General features: G+C 39.7%; 1 protein-coding gene across 8 annotated transcripts in view; it reads left to right on the plus strand.

The window, feature by feature from the left end:
• SEMA3D (semaphorin 3D) overlaps positions 1 to 24,743 on the plus strand; it is a 147,335-nt gene that overhangs the window by 38,345 nt on the left and 84,247 nt on the right. For 7 of the 8 annotated variants that reach the window (XM_030014225.2, XM_041123965.1, XM_030014223.2 and 4 more), the window contains exon 2: positions 7,005 to 7,195. In XM_030014225.2, coding sequence (XP_029870085.1) covers positions 7,081 to 7,195 — 115 coding nt within the window. In that variant the 5' untranslated portion in view covers positions 7,005 to 7,080. Of the gene's footprint in view, positions 1 to 2,362; positions 2,419 to 7,004; positions 7,196 to 24,743 lie in introns of those variants that run through there. The other variant, XM_041123964.1, reaches the window with a different exon arrangement.

Raw genomic sequence — 24,743 nt, forward strand, 5'->3', positions numbered from 1 at the left:
GGCCTTTGTGGGTATATGTTTCTTCCAGCAAAAGAATGGTAGCTGCAGGGTCAGTGGTTTAGCTGGCTTGACAGTGCTGCCTGGGGTTAATTAAGGTTTTAGCTGGACAAATGCAATCTGTTAGTGTTTAAATGTTCAGGCAGGTCTCCCCAAAATGAGCATTTCTTTTCTCTGATGGTCATCATGACACTTTTCTGGCTTTTCAGTATTTTCTCAACAGCAGGCCAAGGCTGTTCCACAGGCAAAGCTTCCTGCGTGCATTCTCTCCCTGTCTACTTTATTCAGAGCTGAGCCAAGCCACCCCAAGTGCTGCAGGTGGTGACAGACATTTCAGAGGAAAGTTGTCTGGCTCTCTTCGAAAAACTTCAGACGTCACGGTACTCGGCAGGAAGCGGTTTTCATCTAGTCTACCTTTTCATTAATGTCTCTAGGAATTTGCGTCCTACTGCCTTTTTCTTTTCTTGGATACCAAAGTTACAAACCCCGTCTTAAAATCACTTTTCATAGCTTGAGAGGTTTTTTTGGTCTGCTGGGGAAACACGCTGTACTTAAAATAATGTAACGCTGAGGTTTGGCTTAGGGTTCCTTTTGATTCTTATGTGTTGCTAAATCGTGCCATACACTGCTTTCTTCTTTGGCTTGTGTTTTTTCTTTTTCTTTTTTTTTTTTTAATGATCAGACATGTAGGGTGTTCTCATGTCATTCTAAATAAAGAGCCTATGGGAAACTGTTATTATAGATGTAACATCTGAAGTCACAGTTCCTTCCACCAAAAAAAAAAGAAAAAAAGTCCATCTGAGATGCACATGCATCTAACTTCAGAATGAAAGGCATGTAGATTTTTATGTGTGGAAGATAGTTGCACATCTGACTGGTGGGACATTTTATTTATCTGCCTACCTCCTCTTTGCAATATTGTTATCAGATGACAAGTTGCTTTCTATCCCGTCCTTTTTCTTGGACAATAGACACTGTGCTTGAGAAACAGGCTATAGAATGTAGAACTATAGGTCTGATTTTCTTTTGCTTTTTTAAAGAAACACAATATACAAAGACTTAGGGTTACAGAGTAGCATTTGTTTTATCATCAGTCTTGGATTTATGCATTCTAAGTCCAAAAGATACAATGCCACAGATAAAACTTCTCAGAATCACTGTTCCTAGTGATATATAACATGTCTGTGTTCACGGCTGTCTGTATGTCACATTCTGAAAGGATTACTTCTATGTCTACGTGAAATCTTTGGGTGTAATCCTGACCCCATTGACACTGACCTGAAAAATATCCCCATATCTTTTGAGGATAAAGTGCTCATTTCCTATGTGTATAATTTTAGGTGCCCGACAGTAAATTTCATGGTCAGATAAGCTCTTCATAGCAGTGTGACACAGACCACTCTATAAAGGTTATCCATTCTTACCAGTATTTATCTCCAAACAGACTACATGCTTTTTACAAATGCTTCCATCAGTAGACTAGCTTCAGAAAGATGCAGAAAACTGCAAAAAATAAACCCAATAAGTGAGTTCATTCTTCTTCTCTCATGTTTCACTTAGTCACTATTTTTACTTTAGCTTGAGTTTATCTTCATCTTAATGAACCAAAAATCCAATGTAATCCTCAAACATATTTTCTAGACTTTGGAGAGCTTTATTTATTATCAGATGGTTCTCTGCAATAAAAACAAAATTCTTTTGCTTTTTGTTCCCTCAGTTGCATCCTCCTTGTCTCTCAGTGCCTTCATTTTTCTTTGCCCTCTTTGGCTCTTCTCAACTGGGAAACAGAGCAGAGATTTTTCTTGCCTTACAAACTACTGGTGTTGAATGGATAGGGTATAAATCCTGTGAGGAGCTCAGTAAAGGTAAAGCCTGTAAAGCTTTGTAAAACTCATTATAAGCTGGGTTATGCTTCATATGAGTCTTTAGTATTCATCTGGGTATTTAACAATAGCAAGGTCTATGTTTGCTTTATGGCAAAACCTTATCTAAACCAGATATATAAAACCCAATGATTTAAGCAAAAGAAAACAAAAAAAAATACCTACTGTAGGCTCACGTAATTTTTTTTTATTGTACCATTGTCTTTTTATTCAGTAATTTCTGCTAGTGTTGGGAAGTGATGTAATACTGGGGTTTTTGTAAAAAGAAGTATTTTTCAGAATCCTTGAAGAGAACATTTGCTGTACTATAAACAGCACAAAAGCTACTTAATAAATGGGAAAATAGTGATGAATAATACTGTTTACCAGTTCTTGGATGGAGTTAGCTTTAAACTGAGATTTCACAATGAAGAGAAAAGCCTCCTCTGCCAAATAATATATCAACAGAACGTCTATCTAAGGGGTACAAGAACGTAGTCTCATTGTGGTCTGGATGAATGTCATCTTTGTTATTTAAGAAGAAAGTTAAGAATATTAAGTAAGTATGGAGATGTAATTTTATTTTTAGTCTATTTTATTTTATGATTTACTAATCTGACTCATGTATGCTTGTAGATTTCCCTCGTATTAACACAGAATATTCAATACCCAATTCGTGATTATAGTACAGTTTTGAACCACACAGTAGACAACCGTAGTAATTTTTCTTTTGGAATATGTATGATAATTTATAAGTGAGACATCTACAGGTAAATGCATTGGAAACATACATCTGTATATTTGTAGTTAAAGTAACATTCTTTAAATTTGTATGCATATATATAAAGTACGTGTACAATATGAGGAAAGAGCTAATGTACCTTTCAATAAATTTGAATCTTAGGTGGAGTACTTTTTGTTTCTCTTTGCAGCTGGTTAGTTTTAAATCTTTTAAAGCAGTATGTTTGTCTAACAGGCCACTCATGCTATTTGTTTGATGTTTGCAAGGGATATCTTTTACTCTCTTCTCACTCCATGGAAAAATAAAAAACCCCACCAAGATCTCAGACAGGGATAGATGAGGAGACGAAAGAAAAACGCCGACATCAGAGATAGTGGTTTACATATTAAGACTAAATGGCCTAAATAACTTATTCAGTCAACTTATGAGTCCATAGTGACCATCAGACATTTTTCTATTCTATTCTACCTTTTATTAGTCAACATGAGCCAACTCAAAGGTTGCTCTAGATTTTCAGTAGTTGCAATTTCTAACATTGCTGTTAGATTCAATATAACTGAGCCATACCATTTGGTTAATTGCTTTTTCTGTATTTGCTGCAGGCTGTTTTCATTTTCCTCTTTATTGGACTACAAAATTTCAAATTTTAAATTGGCCTCAGAAAACGAGTGCTGGAGACAGGTTTTAAATTATCCTCCAATTCTGTATAGGTTTTTGTTATGGAATTAAACTGAGAGTTACATGAACTACTGTTAAAAAGCTGTGTGTTTGCAGGTGGGTTGCAGCCCTTCCAGCTCTGGACTTCATGACGCCAGGAGAAGTCAGAAACCTACACAGTATTTGTGAATGTGAGATTTTGCATTTAGATAGGTTTGAGCTGAATGATCTGAAAAAACTCCCATAAGCACAGAACTCCCTACTGTCTGTGTGTTTGAGAAGGCTGAAGAGCTCTGTTTCTTGCAACAAAGAGCCTGGAATAAATTATGTTTAGTAAATTGGCTCCAGGTTTTCTTGTTTCAGACAGTAGCTTCGGAGCAATCTGTTTTATAGGCTCTGGTGAATCTGACCAATTGCAGGGAGGTGACACCTCATTTCAGGGACGTGACATCACGCATGTGCCAGTTACGTCCAGCCACCTCTCTCCGGCAAGATGGCAGGACACCAGCAGATCAACATTTTGTCTTTTGGCAGTTTTAACCTACAGCCCGTTATGAATTTATGAGCCCCGCAGGGAGGTCCTAGCAGGATGGAGCCAGGCTCCTTGGCCCCTCTTCAGCATCACGCATCCCACCCCCGCGTGGGGCAAATAAAAGCTCCTTTATTCCACTGGAAATACCCTTATTTCAGCGAGGTGTATGCATAGCTTCCTTCCCCAGTCAATCTCACAGGTGATAATTAACGGAGTGCAGATATTCCCTAGCTGAAGCCAAGGTGGGAAAGCAGTTTTAGCCTCATCATTTTTCTTTTGAAACTCTTTTTCCTCATTTATTTTGGGTCTGTTCATGATGAGGAAACTTTATAGAGTGTTGGTGCTTAACAGAAGTATCGAAGAACTAAAGGAAACCATAATTTTTCCTCCTCTGACAAAACTCTTCTTACTTTTGAGGGGAGGAAAGAACGGGGGAGTTAGATTTGCTTTTAGGTTTTATATTTTATTTCTGTTCATGGGTTTGATTACTTCTGAGCAGCGTGACTATGGCTTTTTTCAACACAGGACATTGATTGACATTGCACATGTTGCAGAGGGGAAGGATATTTCCTGAAGATTAATGGCCAGTTAGTTGGTCTGAAGTTCGTTAACCTGAGCTAGTCATTAGACTGCTGGAAGGACTCTGTGTGGAAGCTGGAATTGTATTAGAAGATGATCATAAACTAAAAATATATGTGACAATCTGGCCAGATTGTAATGAATCTAGGACAAGACAGGGTTGGCTCGAGCTCACAGAGCAGCTGCCTCCAGTGTAAACTAACTGCCTTGTGTCAGGAATTAAAGCAAATGGTTTTTCACAGACATTATTCAAATAGAAGGGGAAAGAAAAGAATTTAAAAAAAAAAAAAAAAAAAAGAAGAAAGGTTTCCATTAGCAAAAGAACCCTACATGAAAAAATGAAGTTGTGAGGTATGGCCAAAGGGCCAAGTTTGGTGCTAGTCCTCAATCAATTAAGCAAATGACAGTGCATTCGGGCAACTGTTTTTTTCTGTAAGTGGCAAATTTAGTCCTGATCCTTCACTGTACTTTACTTTGAGAAAATGAGCCCCAAATCCTCTGGTGAGATCCCTATTGGCTGAGGCCCAGACCCTCAAGCCATGACTTCTCAGCATATTTGCAGTGAGACTGGCTCCCTCTTAATTGCTTCTTTTTGAAGTATGGTTTGTCTCTATCGTCCCGCTGAAGATGAACAGGGCTGGTGTCTCTTGTCTTAATATAGTCCTCCCCCTCCTCCCTCCCCTTCTTTTGCCCTTCTTCCCCCCAAAATAGATTTCTTTAAGGTGATATAACCCTATGATAATCTAGTCAACAGCAGCCCTGCGTAGTCCAACCACAAATAGATGTACTGGCATGGAAGAAGTAAGGGCTTTCTCTCAGGATCCTATACTCTAGTAAAGGGAAGGGAAAGATGAACCAGACGCATTTCATGTTTGTTTTGTTTTCTTTCCATGTCATCTTGTGAATATGTAATGGCACTTGGCCAAAAGTAGTGCGTTCAGACACTGAATGTGAGTGTTGAGGAAGGGCTTGAGAAGAAAGAAGCTCAATGTTCCACGATAGGAAGGATGCTTCGGGCATTTTACAAATCATTTCCCTCTCCCTCTTTCTCCGTCACACCCTTCCTGCACACTCCCTGGTCTTTTGCTATTGGCAGAAGGTCTGGAGGCTCAGAAAGCCCCAGCTTCATCTGAGGTTTCCTCTGGCAGAGAGAACTGAAGGGGTCCTCTTTCCAGTCCCTTCATGCCAGGAAGGATGTACTGCCTGCCTCATGAGGTGCTAAATTGATTCTGGATACCTCCGCAGCTCGCAGAGGTGCTCTGGCAGCTCAAGTGCCAGACCTGTGGAGCGGCTCCAGGGCCACGAGTTGTGCTGCGTCTCGCATGGGCTCACGAGGAGCCTTTCCCTTGATGTCTGTGCGAGTGCTGGCTGATGTGGGCACTAGGATTACTCTTTTAATCAGGCGGTTTCAGTACCTTTCAGAAAAGAATTTTCATGGCAAGTCATGAGCCATTAATCTTGCTACTAACCATAACATTTCCTTACTCTTAATTTACAGCATTACTCAAACACTGACTTTTGTCATTTCACTAACTATCTCCCTTGACCTCTGGTATCATGCACTTGCAGGGGAAAGAATCTGGTCTCACACATATTTTCATGCTCTGACCTCTGTGAATTATGAACCATCAAATTCTGCTTTCAGAACTCAGGATGCCATTTCAAATAATTTCACAGGCAAAAATGGAGTTACTGGGCAAAAGGGATCCCTTATAACTGGGTACAAACAGGACTCCAGGAGAACAGTTGCTGCTTTCTGTTCAGCTAGTGGGGTGGCAGTGTGACCTTGAGGAATTAGGTTCACTGTAGTTTTATTATTCGGGTTTTGCATAGGGAAAATAAGGACAGTGATAATTACTTTCATTTGTAAAACACTTTAAGATTTATGGAATATGAATGACTGTTATTAAGTGAAAAGTGTTGTAAAGCTGGCTTAGATGCATACTGTGCTAACAAAGTCCCGTATCAGCCTATTGACCTCAGCATGAACCACTCATTAAAGTTTATAGGACATTTTGCTGGGTGAATTGAGGCAGTTATTCTGCTGGAAATATCATACTGAAAGCACATTTAAATCCATCAGCCACATTGACTTTTTTCTCTATTAAAACTAAACACAACTGCTTGCTCTATCCAATTTTCTTAGTTTATTTATGAAAGTTTATGATGGGTATGTACTCACTGTTAACTCGGTTTGTACGCCCATGGTATCTGAGATATTACAGTTTATTCTAGTTATAGCATAAACATACAATAGCTGTTGTACTGAGATAAAGAGAGAGTTATAAAACATTAAGATATCCAATGGAGAGGTATGAACTAATGAGTTACGTGGTCACTTTTGAATGGCAAAAGTTCTTTTTATGGATACTGCATTAATTTAATTTATGTTTAAACTTTAGCTATGCTAGACATTGGTGTTTGCAAAGTTTACATATTTTTCCAACCTCAAAGTGTGTAAGTTTAGTATTAAAGAAACAGATTTACAACATTTTGATTTATACTAGAGGAACAAATACTTTCATAGCAAACGTGTTAAATGAGCTACTCTTTAAAGATAGGTCTGGCTTGCTTTCAGTATTATTATTTATATAATAATGCAAAAAATCTACAGATGTTTTCCTTTTGCTTCCAGATTAAATTTGGATTGTTTGAAAAGCAGGAAGATATTTCACGTTAGTGCAAAAGAAGATACAGAAGAAGAGAGCAGAATGAGAGCTTCCCAAGTACCACATGCCTGCAGCCTGTTATCTTTAGCAATGCTGTTCCTTCCAGTGACTGGAATGTCAAAACAAAATGTCCCAAGACTAAAGCTTTCCTATAAAGGTAAACTTTTCATCAGTTTTTCTGATTCTGCCACTTTTGTTTTGATGTGACGTTGCCAGCAGTTCATTTGTATTATTAATCAAGGAAACAAAACTCAGTTGTCCCTACAGTTCCTAGAAACACATGCCAGAAGCCTTAAAAATGGATGAATTCTGCCTAGGGACAGTATTAAATTCTCTTTTTTTGGGTGGAGGGGTACATGTTTCTGAAATATAACTGGGTTTTTAAATTATTATTTCAGTTCGCTCCTAGAGGATATTAACATACCATACATAAATTAGGGGGGAGTCATTGCCTACACATAGGCTTCTAGTGCTACCCGAAATGCCATGAGGCCCATTGGAGACATTCCCATGCGGCTGGTGGGGCTGACATGGGACATGGAAGACACTCACACCTTTCTAGAGCATCAGGGAAAATTGAGAGAGCTGCCCCATGTGTTGAAAATGGCACCGACATTTTAGTGTGGTAGTAATTTTGTTCTCTATCACTAAGATGGTATATGTAATTTTTGAAATGTTGTTGTCTTTCTTTTTACCTTTTTGGATCACAAAAGCGTGTTTTTCTGAGGACTTTCTTAACCTTATGTGTACTTCTTGTTGAGAATATTACAGGGTGAGGGGTTTAAACACAGATGTATTTTTTAATTCTTTATTGGACGAGTTCTTAAAAAAGGTAGATTTCTTGTTGCTTTGAATGTACAGTACACGTCCACAGTTTTTACAAGGCACAGAGATACATCACATTGATATTGTCTTCTTTAGCGAAAGCAAATGCTCTCCATTTAATTATTTTTCAGTTATGTCAGCACCCTGCCCTTATGGGAGCTAATTCTGCTCTCAGTTTTTCAAACTTAGGTCTTCCTTTACATTACAGAATTACACTCAGGATGGTGTGATGGGACAGGAGGCTGTAAAGCCTTCATCAGTGGTTATGGTATGTTTATCATGAGTTTAACACACAGAGGAATTTATTGAGTAAGCACGATGACATACTATTTATTTACAAGCTTCTCTTTTGCTGGATTTGTATGCCACTGTGTATGGTATTCCCCTGTGTATATATGTGTTTGAATGTGTGTGAGAGAGACAGAGGAAGAGAGATCAAGGGATCTTGACAACATTTTTATAAATTCAGGAAACAGTTGCACTCGCTTAAGCCAATGAATACAGAAACTGAAAGACCTGACATGAGTTATGAAAGTTAGCAATAAAAAACCCCTAACATATAGCCAGACTTTTCACAGCTAGGCCTTTTGAGATAATTCCCAATAGCAGCATATACCATATGGTGATGGCATTTATTGTGGATTTGACACTCATGATTAGTGAATTCCTCTCGACTTCAAAAGCAGATAGCCTTTGGCAAAATCCTGATGGATGCATTTGGCAGGTAAGGAGGGGGAGAGAGAAAAATTATTGAGGTCAACACAGGAAAAAAAAAAATCACTGAAATCTTAGTTTAAAATAGTGGCAGACACTTGCTGGGAGTGGTTGGGAAAATGCCTGAGCTCGTTTAAAAAGACAATGAGCAGATGATTGATATTTAGGCCCTGACCCAAACTTTTATTAGCAATTTTATAAACCTTTCAGCTTGGCTTGAGGGATACAGTTTCCTATCCAAATTTATCCACCTATGTCCCTGTAGGGGAAAAAAAAAGCAACAACAGATACAAAATGGCACATAAATCATAATTTGGAGAGCTGTGATGGAACTGAAAAGCCAAAGGAAAGAGAATTATCAGACTTTACTGTGCCTCCTCTTGCCTTTTTTTTGGGGGGGGGGGGGGGGGGGGAGGTATTTTCCTTTTTCCACAGGGAACAAGAAAAAAGTTACTGCTTTGTTTTCACACTTTTGCATTGTAAATGGTGCAGGTAGCACTTGTCATAATTAAATCATGTTTTTGTTGTTGATAACAGCATGGCAAATGTCCTGACTTTTTAATACAGTTGTCAGAATTGAGCTTACCTTCCTTCCTGCCCCCCCAACTATTCCAGCCAAAATAACTCCAAGGTTTTTGAGAATAAGATGTAGGAGAAATTAACTGTCTTGCCAGTTCTCATAAAATTGTTACAGTCATGTCATTGACAAGTTCTGGCACTTCCATTCTTTGGAATTAAGACTTGAAATATCATGAGGAGGATAATACGGGGCCCTTTTCCTTCTTTATGGAAAGCTGACCAAAATTGGCTACATCAGGAAGCTCTGAAAACCTGGTCACACATGTGTGTTCATCTAGCTGCTAAAGGTGTTGTCCTTCAAGGGATGGTTTCATCCCCTTCCAAGTGCAATGTGTTTATGGGATAGCATAGCTCCATCTTCCCAGAACGGCTGAGCATTTCCTTGGGCAGGAGAGCTGGAAGCAAGCGGGACTTTCCCCTGCAGTTACTCCATCTCACAGCTGCAGCCCAGCACACCTCAGCTGAGGGCTAGGAAACTGCTTCTTCCCATGCCCTGACAGTAAGGAGAAGAAAGGGAATGCCCAGTGATGAATGCTGAGGATGAAGAAATGTAGGGGACAAGAAGAGAGAAAGAAGAAGAGGGAACGGTATTAAAGGAACACAGAGAAGGAGAAAATTGAGAGAGAAAGAAGTCAGTGGTGGATAGAGGAAGGGGGAGATGGAGCAGGGTGGGGTAGCTAAGAGAAGTGTCTATAACCACAAGAGTGCTTCAATAAACCATGGTGCGTCACTGGTCGTCTGCGTTCAGACAGCAATTAAAATTTTAGAGCTTGTCTGCATGGCAGTTAGAGGTTTTCATCTTCTGTGAAATAGCTTAAGGGGCGGAAATCTGTGCTGGAAATGTTAAGATGCAGATATTCCAGTGGATGGTGTGGGTATCAACGTGATGCCCTATGATGGATTTCCTTTATTGTTTGCCCCAGTTCTAAAAAATCATGCACACATAAAACTACAAATACACACAAGTCAACTAAAATACCTTGTAATGCAAAGTCATGTATACTCCACCTGTGTTAATATAATAGACTATGATCTTTAATTACATACCTCATCCTATATTCCCACATTTTCCCCAATTGACTTCTTGAATAATTCTTCAATAATTCTTTTTATCTTCTTCACTAAGATTTTAGCTTTTAGATATTGGTGCATGTCATTCATATCCCAGAAACTATCACTGCTCTCATGATTCTTCTAGGGTGCTCTCGCTAGACAGACCTTGATTAATCTATATCTCTTAGATACTTTTGCAAGATTATGAGATGTTTTTATTATTATGTTACAGCTTTAATATTAGGAGAAGGTAAACAAACTGTCTTCTAAGAGAAGATTACCATCCTTCGAAAACTAGGGCCTAATTTTTGAGTAATATTCCATATTTCAATACTCATTGTATAACACTACATTCAGTTTCAGAGTGTGTATTTATCATTCATTTTCATGTGGCTGGAGATACCCTATGACCATCATCCAAACTGCAGAACTCCGCAAGCACAGAAGTGACATTCAGCTTCCCTAATCTTACTGTCTGCTACCTCATTTAACATCCTCATTCCTACCTCTACAGCAAATGCAGAAGGTTTTCATGTACCAGTCTCATTTAATACTGTCATTTACAGGATGGCATCAGTTCTGTTACTGAAGAAGGGAAGGGCCTGTGTCGTAATTGATACATACGAACGTGTTTAATTCCTATTGTGTAGACAGTCTTATTTTTGTCTATCTTTTGGGTAGTAGTCTTTGCTACTTTATTGGCAGGTACTTTTATACAGATATTTTGTGTGTGTTTCTAGGTTTTACTTTACAGGGAGAGACAGAGAATAACAAGACGAGAAGCTTGATTGCCTTCTAGGAAAAAAAAAAAAAAAAAAAATCAACCTCTTTCAGTTTGTGGCCCTCCTAAAATTTTTCCAGTAGAAATGCAAACTCCTAACTACAAATTTAAGCCTATTGATTTGCTTTATTTTATTTCTTTCATGGACATCTTAGAAGTAGTCTGTGCACTCAAAGAATTATAGAATCATTTAGGTTGGAAAAGACCCCTAAGATCATTGAGTCCAACCGTAAACCTAGTACTGCCAAGTCCACCACTAAGCCATGTCCCTAAGCACCACATCTACATGTCTTTTAAATACCTCCAGGGATGGTGACTCCACCACTTCCCTGGGCAGCCTGTTCCAGGGCTTGTCAACCCTTCTGGTGAAGAAATTTTTCCTAATATCCAATCTAAACCTCCCCTGGCGCAACTTGAGGCCATTTCCTCTCATCCTATCGCTTGTTACTTGGGAGACTGACCCCCACCTCACTATAACCCCCTTTCAGGCAGTTGGAGAGAGCGATAAGGTCTCCCCTCAGCCTCCTCTTCTCCAGACTAAACAACCCCAGTTCCCTCAGCTGCTCCTCATAGGACTACATTTATAACTCATAAGAATACATCTATATTACAGAAGTGTGCACTCTGCTTTCTCGGCTAGAGGGGTGAGCCCCAGCCCAGATTTGGACATTGTCACTGGTGACATATCCACACTGACATTCACAAACAAATGTGATTGCCATGCGGGAATGTGACCATGTCCCAAATGCAAGCCACGCTTGCTCTGACCAGTGCTGATTTGGTCAGAGGACCAGGATCCTGCGTTGTGACACAGCACATAGGAAAAGGTGAGACTGAAGGCAACCTTTGGCTTTTAAAACTTAACATTGTTAAAAGCAATCATGGCAGTAATTTATATCTAATAAACAAGAACGTTATTCTCAGCTGATTTTTTTCTTTTTTGCATTGAACGAATTAAGATGTATTCTCACTCCCACTAAAGTTATGGCAAGGGTTTTGCCACTGAAGTAAATTGAAGCAGGATTGAATTTCCACTACTTCTTCCTTTTTCATCTTAAATAAGTGAACTAAAGGCATGCAATTCTGTCTCCTCTGTTGAAGGATGACAATGCTAAATCATCAGCTCCACATGGAAATTAGCCACGTCTAAGAACTGTTTAGCTTCATGCAGTGTTTTTCATACATGACTTTTTTCCCCCTAAGAGTGAGCCATTCTTACAACACCGTGAAACAGAAAGCAGAGGATAACATTTTGGAGCCAGGAATTCTTTTGAAAACTTGACTGGATTAGTACATTTCCTTAACATTCTAAAAATGATCCTTTGAACATGCTACTTTACAATATCAAGCATCCTGTTTTCTAAATAATTTTTGCTTTAAACATGTTTGATTTTATAACTGACAAGATGCTTGACTGTTGCGTCAGAGCAGTTAGTTTGTTCTGTTTCAGCAAAGCTGGCTTATTTCCATGTCATGCATCGTTTAATTATGCATATAAAATATAGTTACAATTGTATAGCTCCATGAACCTCATTTAAACTGTCTGTGACATTGCGGTACTCCCAGTACCACGATGGGGGTGTTGCACAACTGTGAATGGCTGGAATGTGGTAAACTGGCGATGTACAAAAAAGCCTAGAAATGAGCTTGCATTTCTGCAGCTGTGCTTGCTCTACAGGAAGAGGAAGAAAAATCAGTAGAAACACGCTTTTGTGGTAATATCAGCAGCTGTAATTCTGAATGCTGATGAAGATCAAGGAAAACGTGCTGAGTGAGGAAGTGCTGCTTTTCTTGAATCCCTTGTTTGTTGCTTAATTCATTTTTGATGATTTGTGATTTCTCTGAAAAATCTGTCTCAGATTCCTTTGCAGAGTAACAAAAAATGTTTATGTAAGAGTTAAGATCCTAGTTTCAGATGCTTATCTAGTTAGTTATGAAATAGATTTTGCCTGTTTTGTTTCAAAAATACTTTCTGGAGGCAGTGAACATTGAGACTTAAAATATACCATAGGTTGAAGATAGACGGGCATTGTTGTCCACGTGAAGAAAGCCTCTTGCATATGCTGTAGACTAAGTGTAAACTTGAAGGGTAACGGGAAAACCAGCAAGTTTCTTACAGACATTTTTTTCCTTTTTTAAACTAGTGAACTTGGAGGTCAGATCCAACTATATGTTGCATTTTCTGTCATATAATTATCATATATATAATGTCCTGGAGAGCAGCCTCCAGTCAGTGACATCAACAGTTTACATAGCAGTTGAACTAAGAATAACCTTAGAGAACTGACCCGTATCAACCTCTTAACAGTGTAAACAGCCTGTAGCTTGCAACAGTTTTCTTTTTTTCGTGATCACAAAAGGGCCTCAATTGGATAAAAAAAGAATTGTGTTCACAAAATACCAAACTATTCTGCTGAATGTTCACTTGATTAAATCTCAGAAGATGAGAGAAAAAAACAAAAGAGTAAGACTTCGGGAAGAATGAGCGGTCCTTTGTAAAAAGGAGGATGAGACAACACTGAAAACTGCTTCCCTAGAAGAAGAATGTGGGGAAGATACATGGTCAGTGGCATCAGCTTCGAAGAGGGTACTTTCAGAAATATTTGTCTAATAGCACTTTTACTAGAGACATTTGTAAAGCAAACCCAATCCTGAGTAGTTTCAAAGATCCCAGCCTTGTTCTCTTTCTATGTACTAATTTGAGGGCATGATCCTCTTGACGTCAGTGTGTGTCTAGCAGTGGACATCTGTGGTCGCAGCGCAGGTCCTCGAGTCACATCCTATTTCCCTTTCCTCCCTCCCCATTTCTGCTGTTCCATTTATAGACGAGGTCCTCAAAGGAGGGCCGAGGGGTGCAGGGGGGATCTGTTCTGTAGTCGAAGTCCTTTGGAGATAAATACACAAAGAGATAGCAGAAAGAGACAGAGACAAAATTTCCTTTATCATGCCAGAGCACTATCAGAGAAGTCAGAGGGATTGGCTAGCTGTGGTTAAGAGAGGCATTTAGACATGGGTGGGAGTGACAAAGGTACCTTTTTTCCACTAATTCAAGAAAACAGGCATTCTCCTTTGAGATCCAAATCCTGGCTGTCCCAGAGAAGTGTGCTGTGCTGTACCACAGAGTTTAATGGCTAAGAGGTTACTGAAGACACCGAAATTTTACCTTCAACTTATCTGGCAGCTTTGGGAAGACTATACAAATCCCTCTGCATCATCCATGTGCCCTGGATTTCTTTGAAAAGTATTTCTCACTAAATACGTAACACAACAGCAGTCTATATGACACCCACCGGTGCCCCAAAATGGATAAATAAATGTAAATATTAATAATAAAAAATATCACACACACACACCCTCCAATATTAAATAATAGCTTGTGCCTCTATACTAATGATTTGCAGGAGGTAATATGATGGTGCACATGGTTATCTTGTGCAGACACACATCTCTGATATCCCTTGCCCTGCAATTTTTAGTTAGTAAGTCCTATCACAACATTGCTTAAGTCTGCAAGGCAGATATTGGGTCCACCTGCACATCTGCACGTGGACCTCTGAATCTGACGGAGGTTGTTTGGCACAACTCCAACACAAACAACTAACTGAATCTGACAGAAGTTGCTAGGCACAACTCCAACACAAACCACTAGCATATAAAGGAGTTAATGCAGATATTCAGTGACCTCTAGCTTTAATGGCTTCATAAGGACTTAAGTCCTGTCGATATCAGAAAGTATAACTGATAATTATATTTCACTTTGCAATAGGAGAACATTATGCTAGTCCAAGCTATTATAAAGTGAATTGGCTTTATTTTTGTTGCTGGAAGAGGTCTTTTGCTATTGCCAGTGCAAAACCATTTTGAAAACCTACCTTCACGTTAGCCAATTGAGTTACCTTGCTACACTTGCTTGCTTTTTAAACAAATAAAATATATCTGGAAAACTGGAAAAAGAATATAAGGAGAGAAATCTCTGAAGTTTCCTGAAAACAGTCACTCTCTGTTTAAATCACATTTTCTTAGAGAATGTCCATCCTGTGCAGCTACCCCAGATAATGACTAAGTGACTTAAACCGTGCTTCCCTATAGCAATTGCATCTCTGTACTGCTCTTCTGTAGCAATTTAGAGCAGGGTTATTAATTTTGCCTTGTGAGCTCAGCTAGCAATCATGATGGTAGATAAATTAAAATATTAATGCCCCCACTGCCATTATAAAAGTTCCCGTGCCTCATTCAGAGCATGGGAAAGAAAGATTATCTGGCCCATGTCAGAGAGGGAACCCCCCCTGCGGGGACAGGAACACGCAGTTACGTGTGGGGAGAGCAAGCAGGAACCTCCTAAAGCAGCTTTGCTGCCAACAGCGGAAATATCTGTTCCACTGACAGGTAAATCTGCTGGCAGACGTCCCTGCCCTTCGCCTCCTTTCCTGTGCAGGCACTCCTCCCACCGCAGCCCCTTCAGCCCTGCCAAACGCTGCCTTTGCTCCCTGGGTAGCAGGTCACGCTGGTGAGCTGCTTATTGTTTCCCAGACCTGGTTTCACCTCCTTTGCTGTAGCCGCTCTGCCTCCTCGTCCATCTGGGCCTGTCTTGGTTGAGTCGAGAAATCAGAAGAGCTTTTCAAAGCCAGTTGTGAGGAAATTTCCTGGCCCGCAGGGGGAGTGTGGTAAGGGCGATGAAGGACCATCAGCACTTAAGAGATCTTACAGGCTCTCTCCAATGGTGGTTTCATGGCAGCTGAGCCAACATAACAGCATGCTGCTGCTGGAAGGAGGACATCTCCCTCCCTGCTTCCTTCTCCCCAAACACACATATCCACTTCTTTCCCCGCTCATCTGCTCCCAGATGCATGGACCTGCCCTTTCTCTTGCACCAGCTCCAGCTCTCGTCAGCCCCTTTGGCAAGGACACATGCTATTAGTAGTTCGGACTTTATCTCTGTATCTTATTTAGCTTTTCAGCCTTAGCATACAGCTTGTATGGGCTCTGGTCCAATGCTTGGAGTTGGAGAGAAGAATGGCCCCCACGGCTTCTCACTATACACCCAGGGCTAGATCTTTAGCTGATAAAATTATTGCAGGTCCCAGTGGTTAAAGTGAGGGTCTGGCTCCAAGTCTCGATGCAAGTGCAAGTGGGGTGTGTGTCTGTGGAGCATGCAGAGGGTGGGGAAGGGTGGGACGTACAGCTATTGCATGCTTTCATAAAAATCTGTGTTGCTCACAGATGCTGGTTAGAACTCGTGTGTAGTATACAATTACACTTGGATGGAAATTGCAAATAGCAATGATAGGCAGCAAATTGGGGTTTTTCTGTCTGTGAGCTGTTCTTTTAAGTCTTGGAAACAGAGGCACTAATGAAGTAACTGAGCAAGCAAATCTCTTTGGCATTAACTGTCCTTTGCACTGTCAACTCACCTTCTTCATGAGTAGCTCATGCTGCTCTGTATCTCTCCTAAGCCTGTTAGTATTGATATGAATGTGTTTTCCAGGCCCATGCCATCTGACACTTTTATTACAACAGAGTTGTTCATGGCACTGCAGTTCAAGGTCTCTCATCTTTTAGCACGAAACCTTGTCTACTTTGTTAAGAACAGTACACTCATTAGGAAGCTGGCAAATACATTTGAACCTGGTGAGAAAAAATGTTAAAATGAACATATTATTAAGATATCTGACTATTTTAAAAGCAGTATCTTTCATATATAACAGCTGTAGGCTCAATGGAGCGAGTCCTGGCGTCAGATGTGGAGTCTGAGAAAGCAGGTCTGAGTAAAGTGAGTCAGACTCCTAAAGAGATCTGTCAGCACCTATCAGTAGTGTCAGACCAGCTACTGAGCCAAATCCAGGTTTCCGTAGCCAATTATACCTCGGATTTACTTGAGAAAACTCCTTGCAGGTTTAAATCCTGGACACTGAAATCCACAACAATATTCTCATTTGCTCCAAGTGTGAAACAAAGTCCACTTATCTTACTTTCTAAGGCTGGAATTTCATCAACAGAGCAAAAACTGAGTAAGAATTTAAAAATGTGTCATGTTCTGTACAGCAGCTACCAGATAGTATGGGCAGAAGAAATAGCACAACCTGCTGTTGCTTTACCAGCCCACAGATACATGGGCTATAAGATGTAGCAAAGAGCTTCTCTGTCTGTGCTCAGGGTGCTGTCCTTCTCCAAAGAATATCATGTTCTCAGAAGTTTCTCTGAAGACACAGTTAGTAGAAAATCGCAGGTACAGGTGCTTGAAAATACTCTAGCCATTTTTGCATCACTCTGAAGAAAGCAAAGTCTGAAATGAAGGGTTGGTACTATTTTGAAGGCAAGTGCAATATAATGACAGTAATTTCTTTGGAAAGGCGGGACAGCACTGCATATAATTTTATGAACCATACTTTGACAAAGGAAGAGCTATGTGCCTTAAAGTGCTAAATATGATCACCATGTTACATTTTTAACACCTGGACATACTTGCAAAGTGCAATACACGTCTCCATCCAAGCAGGAAAGAATGAGTCCACTGCTGCAGAGTGGAGTGTGTTCATTCATGCAAGTTAATGCAAGTCCCAGATCCCTGAGATGGTTTTGATGCTAGATATCTACTAGATACAACCTATTGTCAGCGCATTTTGTTTGTGCTGGTGTTCCTCAGAGCGTGGACTAATCTCCGAACTTCATTCCCCATGGCTATGTCCTTCATAAGATTCATGCCTTTCTGACTGCAGGTCCCATGATTATGCACCTAAAGGCAGCTGTGAGGTTGATGAGATGAGTTGGTAGACTAGTTGGAGTGGTAAAACTGATTCACAATCAGTGAGTCTGACTCAGCTTTTTCAAATCAGCCAGTCAAAGAGGGTTTTGCCATTATTTCCACCTGAAGCCTATCATAGCTCTCTTGCTTTCTATGTATTTGACTGGCTGATAGATTGGGAAGGATAACAGGCTGGGAAATGCTTAACCAGGGAATGAATGACATTATTTTGAGTTGTTCCAAGGCATCTAAAAATTGAAATTCTAACTATTCCCATTCTGACTGGGAGTAGCAGAATTCATTTAAAGCTGCCTTTCCCCAGAGTCAGTAAATTCATAGGCTATTTGCCACTATGGATCTAGTAAAGTGGGTTTTCAGAATAGCTTTAGGAATAGGTGAGTTTATAAGCCATCTCCCTCAGAATAGGGCAGAGGTTTTATCTCAACTGCTTGACACTCAGGTCGCTGGAAGGTAATTATAAAAGACAGGGCTAGAGCGTGGTCTCTAGTTAAGTTGACAGTTCCTCATCTATATGGTCGAGGAGAAAACTGGCCTCTGACTTCAATAATGGCCTAAAATTTTACTCTGCTAGGTATAAGGAAAAAGTCTTATGTTCTTAGAGAGCAATACCCTCTTACCGTTGGGATGCTTTGAAGGGAATTTGAAGTAAGACTGAAGTGGAAGAAAGCAGATTTCAGTCAAATGACTCAGATTATTTACCCATTACACAGGCTGAGAATCTGTGAGAGGTGAAGGGAAAAAAGGCAGAAGTTCCATCCTGACAATTGAAAGTGAGGAAATAGAGGTGATGAGCCCATTGTTTGCATGTTCTCCCTTTCATTTAAAGAGGAGATCTGGTGCTATTTGAGTCTATCAATATTCCAGGCATTCTTAATGGATAGGTATGTGTGATGAGATGCCAACAATTATCTGCACATTACCAAAGCTCATATGCTTGCCAGTCATTTATATTGAATTGCATGTGTAGTGCATATTCTTTAAATATCCACAGTATCACTTTAAAAAAAAAAAAAAAAAAAGGTGATTTAATTTTGCCTTGGAAACAACCGTGAGTTTGTTTGCTTTGGCAGTTTTGCAAGAAAGATAAGCTACTTAGGAAAAGGTAACCTGTGCAAATCCATGGTCTTAGGTCTTCTTCAGAAAAACAAATGCTTCACTCAGATACATTTTCAGTTGTGCTGTCTAAAGTTAATTATTTGTTTTGGCTCTGTGAAGTTTGTGAATTGGGTCTTTGCATTTTTTCACCAATAACATGAAGTCACAAAGCAGCTTTTAATCACTTCTGCAATAATAACACTTTACAAGTTATTTGTGCAGCTGGTTCACTAGTCAAATTTATTTGAAGTTAAAACGCAACTAAAATACACTTCCAGAAACATTAGAGAGAACTGTATAGATCATGGTTTAACTGGGTGTATTTTTGGTGGTAAGCACCTACCTATTTTGTTTTTCAGTATTACCGGTTTTGCAGATTTAGAAAAACACCAAGTCAAAGACAGAACTGTAGATTGATTATAACCCCCGGCCCTGAAATAAATGAACTAAAAAATCTGCAGTAGTCTCAATTCTGATCTGGCAGAAGCACTTCCTTTCAAGTGAGCTTTATGGTACGAAAAAGAATCAGGTCCCACAGCATGAGTTACTGCTTTTTTTTTTTTTCTTCCTCTTTATGAGTGGAGTAGCCGTCGTGAAGGTTATCTGAAGGTAAGATGATCTGTCCCTTCCCGGTGAGAGGTGTAAAAAACGTCTTCACAGCACTGCACAGAGAGAGATATTGCTTAGTTACCGTTGTCTGTAATGCTGCTTTGAGAAGCATAGTGCGTAATGGACCTACTTTAATTACTTATGAGTTTTCTGGGTTGTAAAATGCTGACAGATTTGATATATATCAATAAGTCTTTGCAAATATAGATGTGTGAAATGTTAAGTTTGCTGATTGCTGAGCAGGCCCATAGAAGTGCCTAAAGCTCGAAGTGAAAATGCCCTGAAATGCCTTATATCCTGCAGCAAACTGTTCCTGAATTTTGAAGCAATCTTTGAAAAAGTTCTCTTTCCAGTGTCACCTTCCTAGACTGTAATACCCTCCTGGAGAACAATCCTCAATCCTAAAAGAGGAATAGAAGTGCCTAATCCCCAAATATGTGGTGGAGTACAAGGTAGTTTTGGGAACTACTCAGAAAGAGAATCAAGATTTTGACACAGTACTGTGCCAACAAGAAATCATGTTTTCTCTGTTCCCAGTAATCCATATCCTTTGGAAAGGCCCTGCTGTGCCATGAATATGACATTTTCCTCCAGGCCAAATAAAATTCATTGTAGAGCAATGAGAGCCACATGGTACACACAACAAATCATCATTGTCCATGGTGAGATGCAGCTAAACAAAATATAACTTGCTTCTTGCAATATGTAGTAGAGATTGGAAGTAGACTGGAACTATGCTCTTTGCCTTCATAAAAATACATCTGGGGTCAATTGGATCTTTTAAACTCAGAATACTTTAGGAATTAAGTAAATGGCTGTATTCATGCTATATTGAGATTTTTTTATCCCCAAAATTAGTCGAGGATTCACACAATACCCGTGTAAATTGTCACGGGTATTTTCCAGCACGTGAAAGGACTTGCTCCAATCTAGAGAAAAATGATGAGACATTTGTTTTTTACTGTATATGACAGTTACAGAATTATACAGCCTTTAAATTCAGAGTCCTTCAAAGGTGTCATTAGAGGTAGCTGTTCTGAAACAGGTTAAGGAGTTCCCTTTCTGCCAATTTAGTCATGGCCTATCATCACAAAAATGACTGTGGCCACAAAGGCAATTCTGAGTCTCGACCAAGTGGTTCCAGATTGCTGCATGCTTACACCATGCTAGAATCAAGGAATGGCAACATGGTCACCACATATGTGACTTGAGGCTAAGAAGTCTAAATGTGCTGTATAAATGTAAATACATATTATCAGAACAGAAAGACATTTTTTCATTCGAAGCCTTTATGCCGTGGCTCTGCTGCTGGAGATTATTTAAGTAAGCAATGATCATGCTGTTGTAAGCCAAGTCCACTGAGATACTTTTCTAAATTAATAAAAACCAGTCACTATTCCAGCTTCTACCACTCAGCAGTGAAATATTATTAACCCAGAAAGGGAGTTTGCTGAATATTCATTTAATTACCAGACTGGAAAAAAGTATTTAATTTTCAGTAAAACAGCAAATACAGACTATAAGCTGAGTGCTAAACATGTACTTGTGAAAGACCATCCCTGTAAACTAGCTTTGTTTCTGTGCATTGTGAGAATGCTGTTTCTGTATTAGCCTGGCTACAGAGATGCAGTGATTCAAAACAACAGTTTTGTCTAAGCTCTAAGCTTGAAAACCATTGGGCAAATGTGCTTTTCATAGTAAATTTTTCCAGTGTAATATCCTTGGTGACAATAAATATTTCTCACTGTGAAGGGCAATTTCAACCCATAAGATTGGATTTTTCGCTTTTATGGAGTGTGAGCAATGATTAATTTGGCTGTAATTTAATCAGTTCTCAATGTTTACTTAACAAATTTTATTAGGTCATGTTTCGGTAGGTCATCTTATCAGTGGCCATGTTCAGAGTCTGATTTCCAAGCTCTTTTCAATAGTTAGTAAATAACTGCCCAAACCTGATTCTTCACCACTTTGCAGTTTGTGTTGTCATTTACATCAGTAAGAAATCAGTGTGCAATGCTGTCGTTTGAATCTGGAACATTTTGCAGATGTTTTCCTTATGATGAAGTGAAACAAATGACTGTACAAGGCACCAGGCAGGGCTCATTCTCATTTGGGCGTTTCAGTCATGAGACAACTTTTTCCCTCCCCATTGTAGCTGTCCTAGGTGGTTCTTTACTGAGGAATACTAGAAGTGTTAAGCAAGAGATGACAAATGTCCTTTTGGGATGGTCACTACAGAGATCATTCCTTCCAAATAGAAAAGAAATGGGAAGTGGGGAGCAGTCTCGGTGATCTCTTTTCAGGTATGTGGAGAATCAGGTCTACATATTTTGGCAAGTGACACACTTGCAAAGGTCCATGCATTGCATGACTCTAAGCGATGAAAGTGCTTTAGAGCATTTGCACAAACATATAATTTATCCTTATTCAGATCAAATTCCTATGGCTGGAGATGAGAAGGAATTTTCCCTCATATTCTGCATCTGTTATCCATGTCCCACAGGTGAGCACTGTGATACCACTGGAAGCTTGTCATCAGAAAAGATTTAATTTATTTGCGTTTATTACAATGGATCAGATAATCTAGTAATGCAGCCAGCTGTTATGTCATGGGTGGAGAAGAGAAAGACAATTACTCAGAAATTATGTGCTCCAGCAATGCTCAACTGATTAACAGTATTTTAGAAATCAACTGAGAATAATTTGAGAACCCTGTCGCAATAAACAGCTCCATCATATCCAGAACCAAGAATTCCCAGTCAGAAAAAAACAAGAGAGGAGGTTTGTACAGAGTATGACGTCTAATGAAGACACATCTACGTCACACACACAAATTAATAGAGTTTCACTAGAAGTGGCTGTCCTGTATCAGAGAACCCAGGAACAAGTGTCAGGAGCAGTACATCTTTATTTCTTATTGGGTGAAAACATACTAGTGGAGTGAGCTAAGCTTCCGAAGTTCTGTGTTTACAGTGATTTTCTTTTTCTTATTTAAAATCTGGATTTATTTATTACACTGGCTTGGCTATTCTTCAGCCAGGCTATTTGTCAGCTGTCTCTAGTGTAAGAAGTAGTTTGGATGGGACTGAGGGTCTTATAGTACTGTGCTAACCATAAGTTGTTCCTAAGTGATCTTGCTGTCAATTAATAAGCAGGTCTTTTAAAGTGTTGCTAATTTAGAAAAAAACCCCTGACATCTTTGTCTTCACAAACGATAGGACAGTGCTGGCGTAAAGCAGTGTAGTGCTTAACATTGGATTTCATTTTCTCAATGTGAAGTGATTTTTTTCAAAGTACTGCCAAATAAATCTCACCTAGGGGAATACGAGCTGCAATACAAGACAATTTGTTTTCAGACTGTACTGTAACAACATTTAGCAGTGAGCCAGACAAAACCACACAAGCTTAAGTAGAAGTGACTGAGCCAAAAAATAATTGTCATAATTATATACCAGGTAGTCAGATTAATAATGATAAAATATTTTTTCTTCCACAGTGCTGTTTATTAGCCAGTAACAGGACTTAATCTTTGCTTTGCCTGTCACATGTTTTTGTGAGAGACCTTGGAGGAAAAATTTTGGTTTTTTTTTTTTTTTTTCCCCTCTTTATTTTGTTCAGGAGTTACTCTGCAAAACACTGGCCATGCTTTTCATCATGATCAGGAAGCGTAAATAACTTGTGCTGTAAGTCCAGCCTCTCTAGCAGGATGGATACATTGTCCATCCAGTGCCTGAAAGGTGGAAATACCCTTAATTTTATGTTCAGATAAATACAGGATTTGCTTTTCTGTCCAAAGATTTCTGAATAGTTTAGCTTGGAGAGCTTGCCTGGGGAGGAACTGATTCACATGTTTATTTTCATTCTCCCCAGATTAATGACTGCCCAACAAGACTAAATTCTTGTTGTGCTCTTTTCTACACTTTGTTTGTGTCCTCATGCAGAATTACATCCACAGAACATTCATTAAGCAAAAGGTTACAGATTTTTTACTTTACAGCCTTTTAGATTTCTACAGAAGAAGCGTAGATTCTTTCCTTAGATTCATAGAGAAACCTGTTTTTCTTAAATACCTTTTGAAAGAGATTGGGAGGCACTATTAAATCACAGTAAAACTTAAGTGTCAAATTTGTGCTTTTAATAGGGAAAACTTCCTCTGCAGAGGGGGCAAGGATGCAGGAACAGCCACCCATTGCCACCTCTGTAAGGAAACTGAAGACCTCAGGATCTTAGAGATGTTGCTACTGGATGCTCCCCTTAATATGCTTCTATATTGCCTTCATGTCAATAGTGTGCCTTAGGGATATACCTCTTCTCGATGGTTGTTGATTCAGATCTCAATTCTCAATTGAAATGATAGTAACTGTACATTTAATTGTAGCGATTCTCTATAATGCCACAAGATCTTAATATTAGACAATGGACAAACCGAACCTTATATCAAACTTTCTATACACATTATAGATGTTACCTCCTTCCAGTTCTTCTCAACCATATATACAGCTTAATGTCCAAGTGGAAATCGGTAATGAGTGGTGTCCCTCAAGGATCCATACTGGGACCAATGGTATTTAATATCTTCATCAATGACATAGCGGCATTGAGCGCAGCCTCACCAAGTTTGTGGATGACACCAAGCTGAGTGGTGCAGTTGATACACTTAAGGAAAGGGATGCCATACCTCATCTAGTTGGATTAAATGATCTTTGAAGGTCCCTTGACAGGCTGGAGGAATAGGCCCATGTGAACCATGTGAAGTTCAACAAGGCCAAGTGCAAGGTCCTGCACCTGGAATGGGGCAATCCTCAATATCAGTATAGACTGGGTGATGAATGGATCGAGAGCCACTCTGTAGAGAAGGGCTTGGGATACTGGTAGATGAAAAAATGGATATGAGCAAGCAATGTATGCTTGCAGCCCAGAAAGCCAACCATATCCTGGGCTGCACCAAAAGAAGCTTTGCCAGCAGGTCAAGGGTGGTGATTCTGCCCCTGGGCTCTGCTCTCATGAGACCCACCTGCAGTACTGTGTCCAGCTCTGGGGTCCCCAGTACAAGAAAGACATGGACCTGTTAAAGAGGGTCCACAGGAAGACCATGAAAATTGTCAGAGGACTGGAACACTTCTATGAAGACAGGCTGGGAGAGTTGGGGTTGTTCAGCCTGGAGAAGAGATTGCTCTGGGGAGACCTTACTGTGGCCTTTCAATGTATAAAGGGAGCTTATAAGAAAGATGGAGAAAGACTTTTTACCAGGGCCTGTAGTGACAGGACAAGGGGTAATGGATTTAA

Source organism: Aquila chrysaetos, chromosome 5, assembly GCF_900496995.4.
Source record: "Aquila chrysaetos chrysaetos chromosome 5, bAquChr1.4, whole genome shotgun sequence".
Taxonomy (NCBI): Eukaryota; Metazoa; Chordata; class Aves; order Accipitriformes; family Accipitridae; genus Aquila; species Aquila chrysaetos.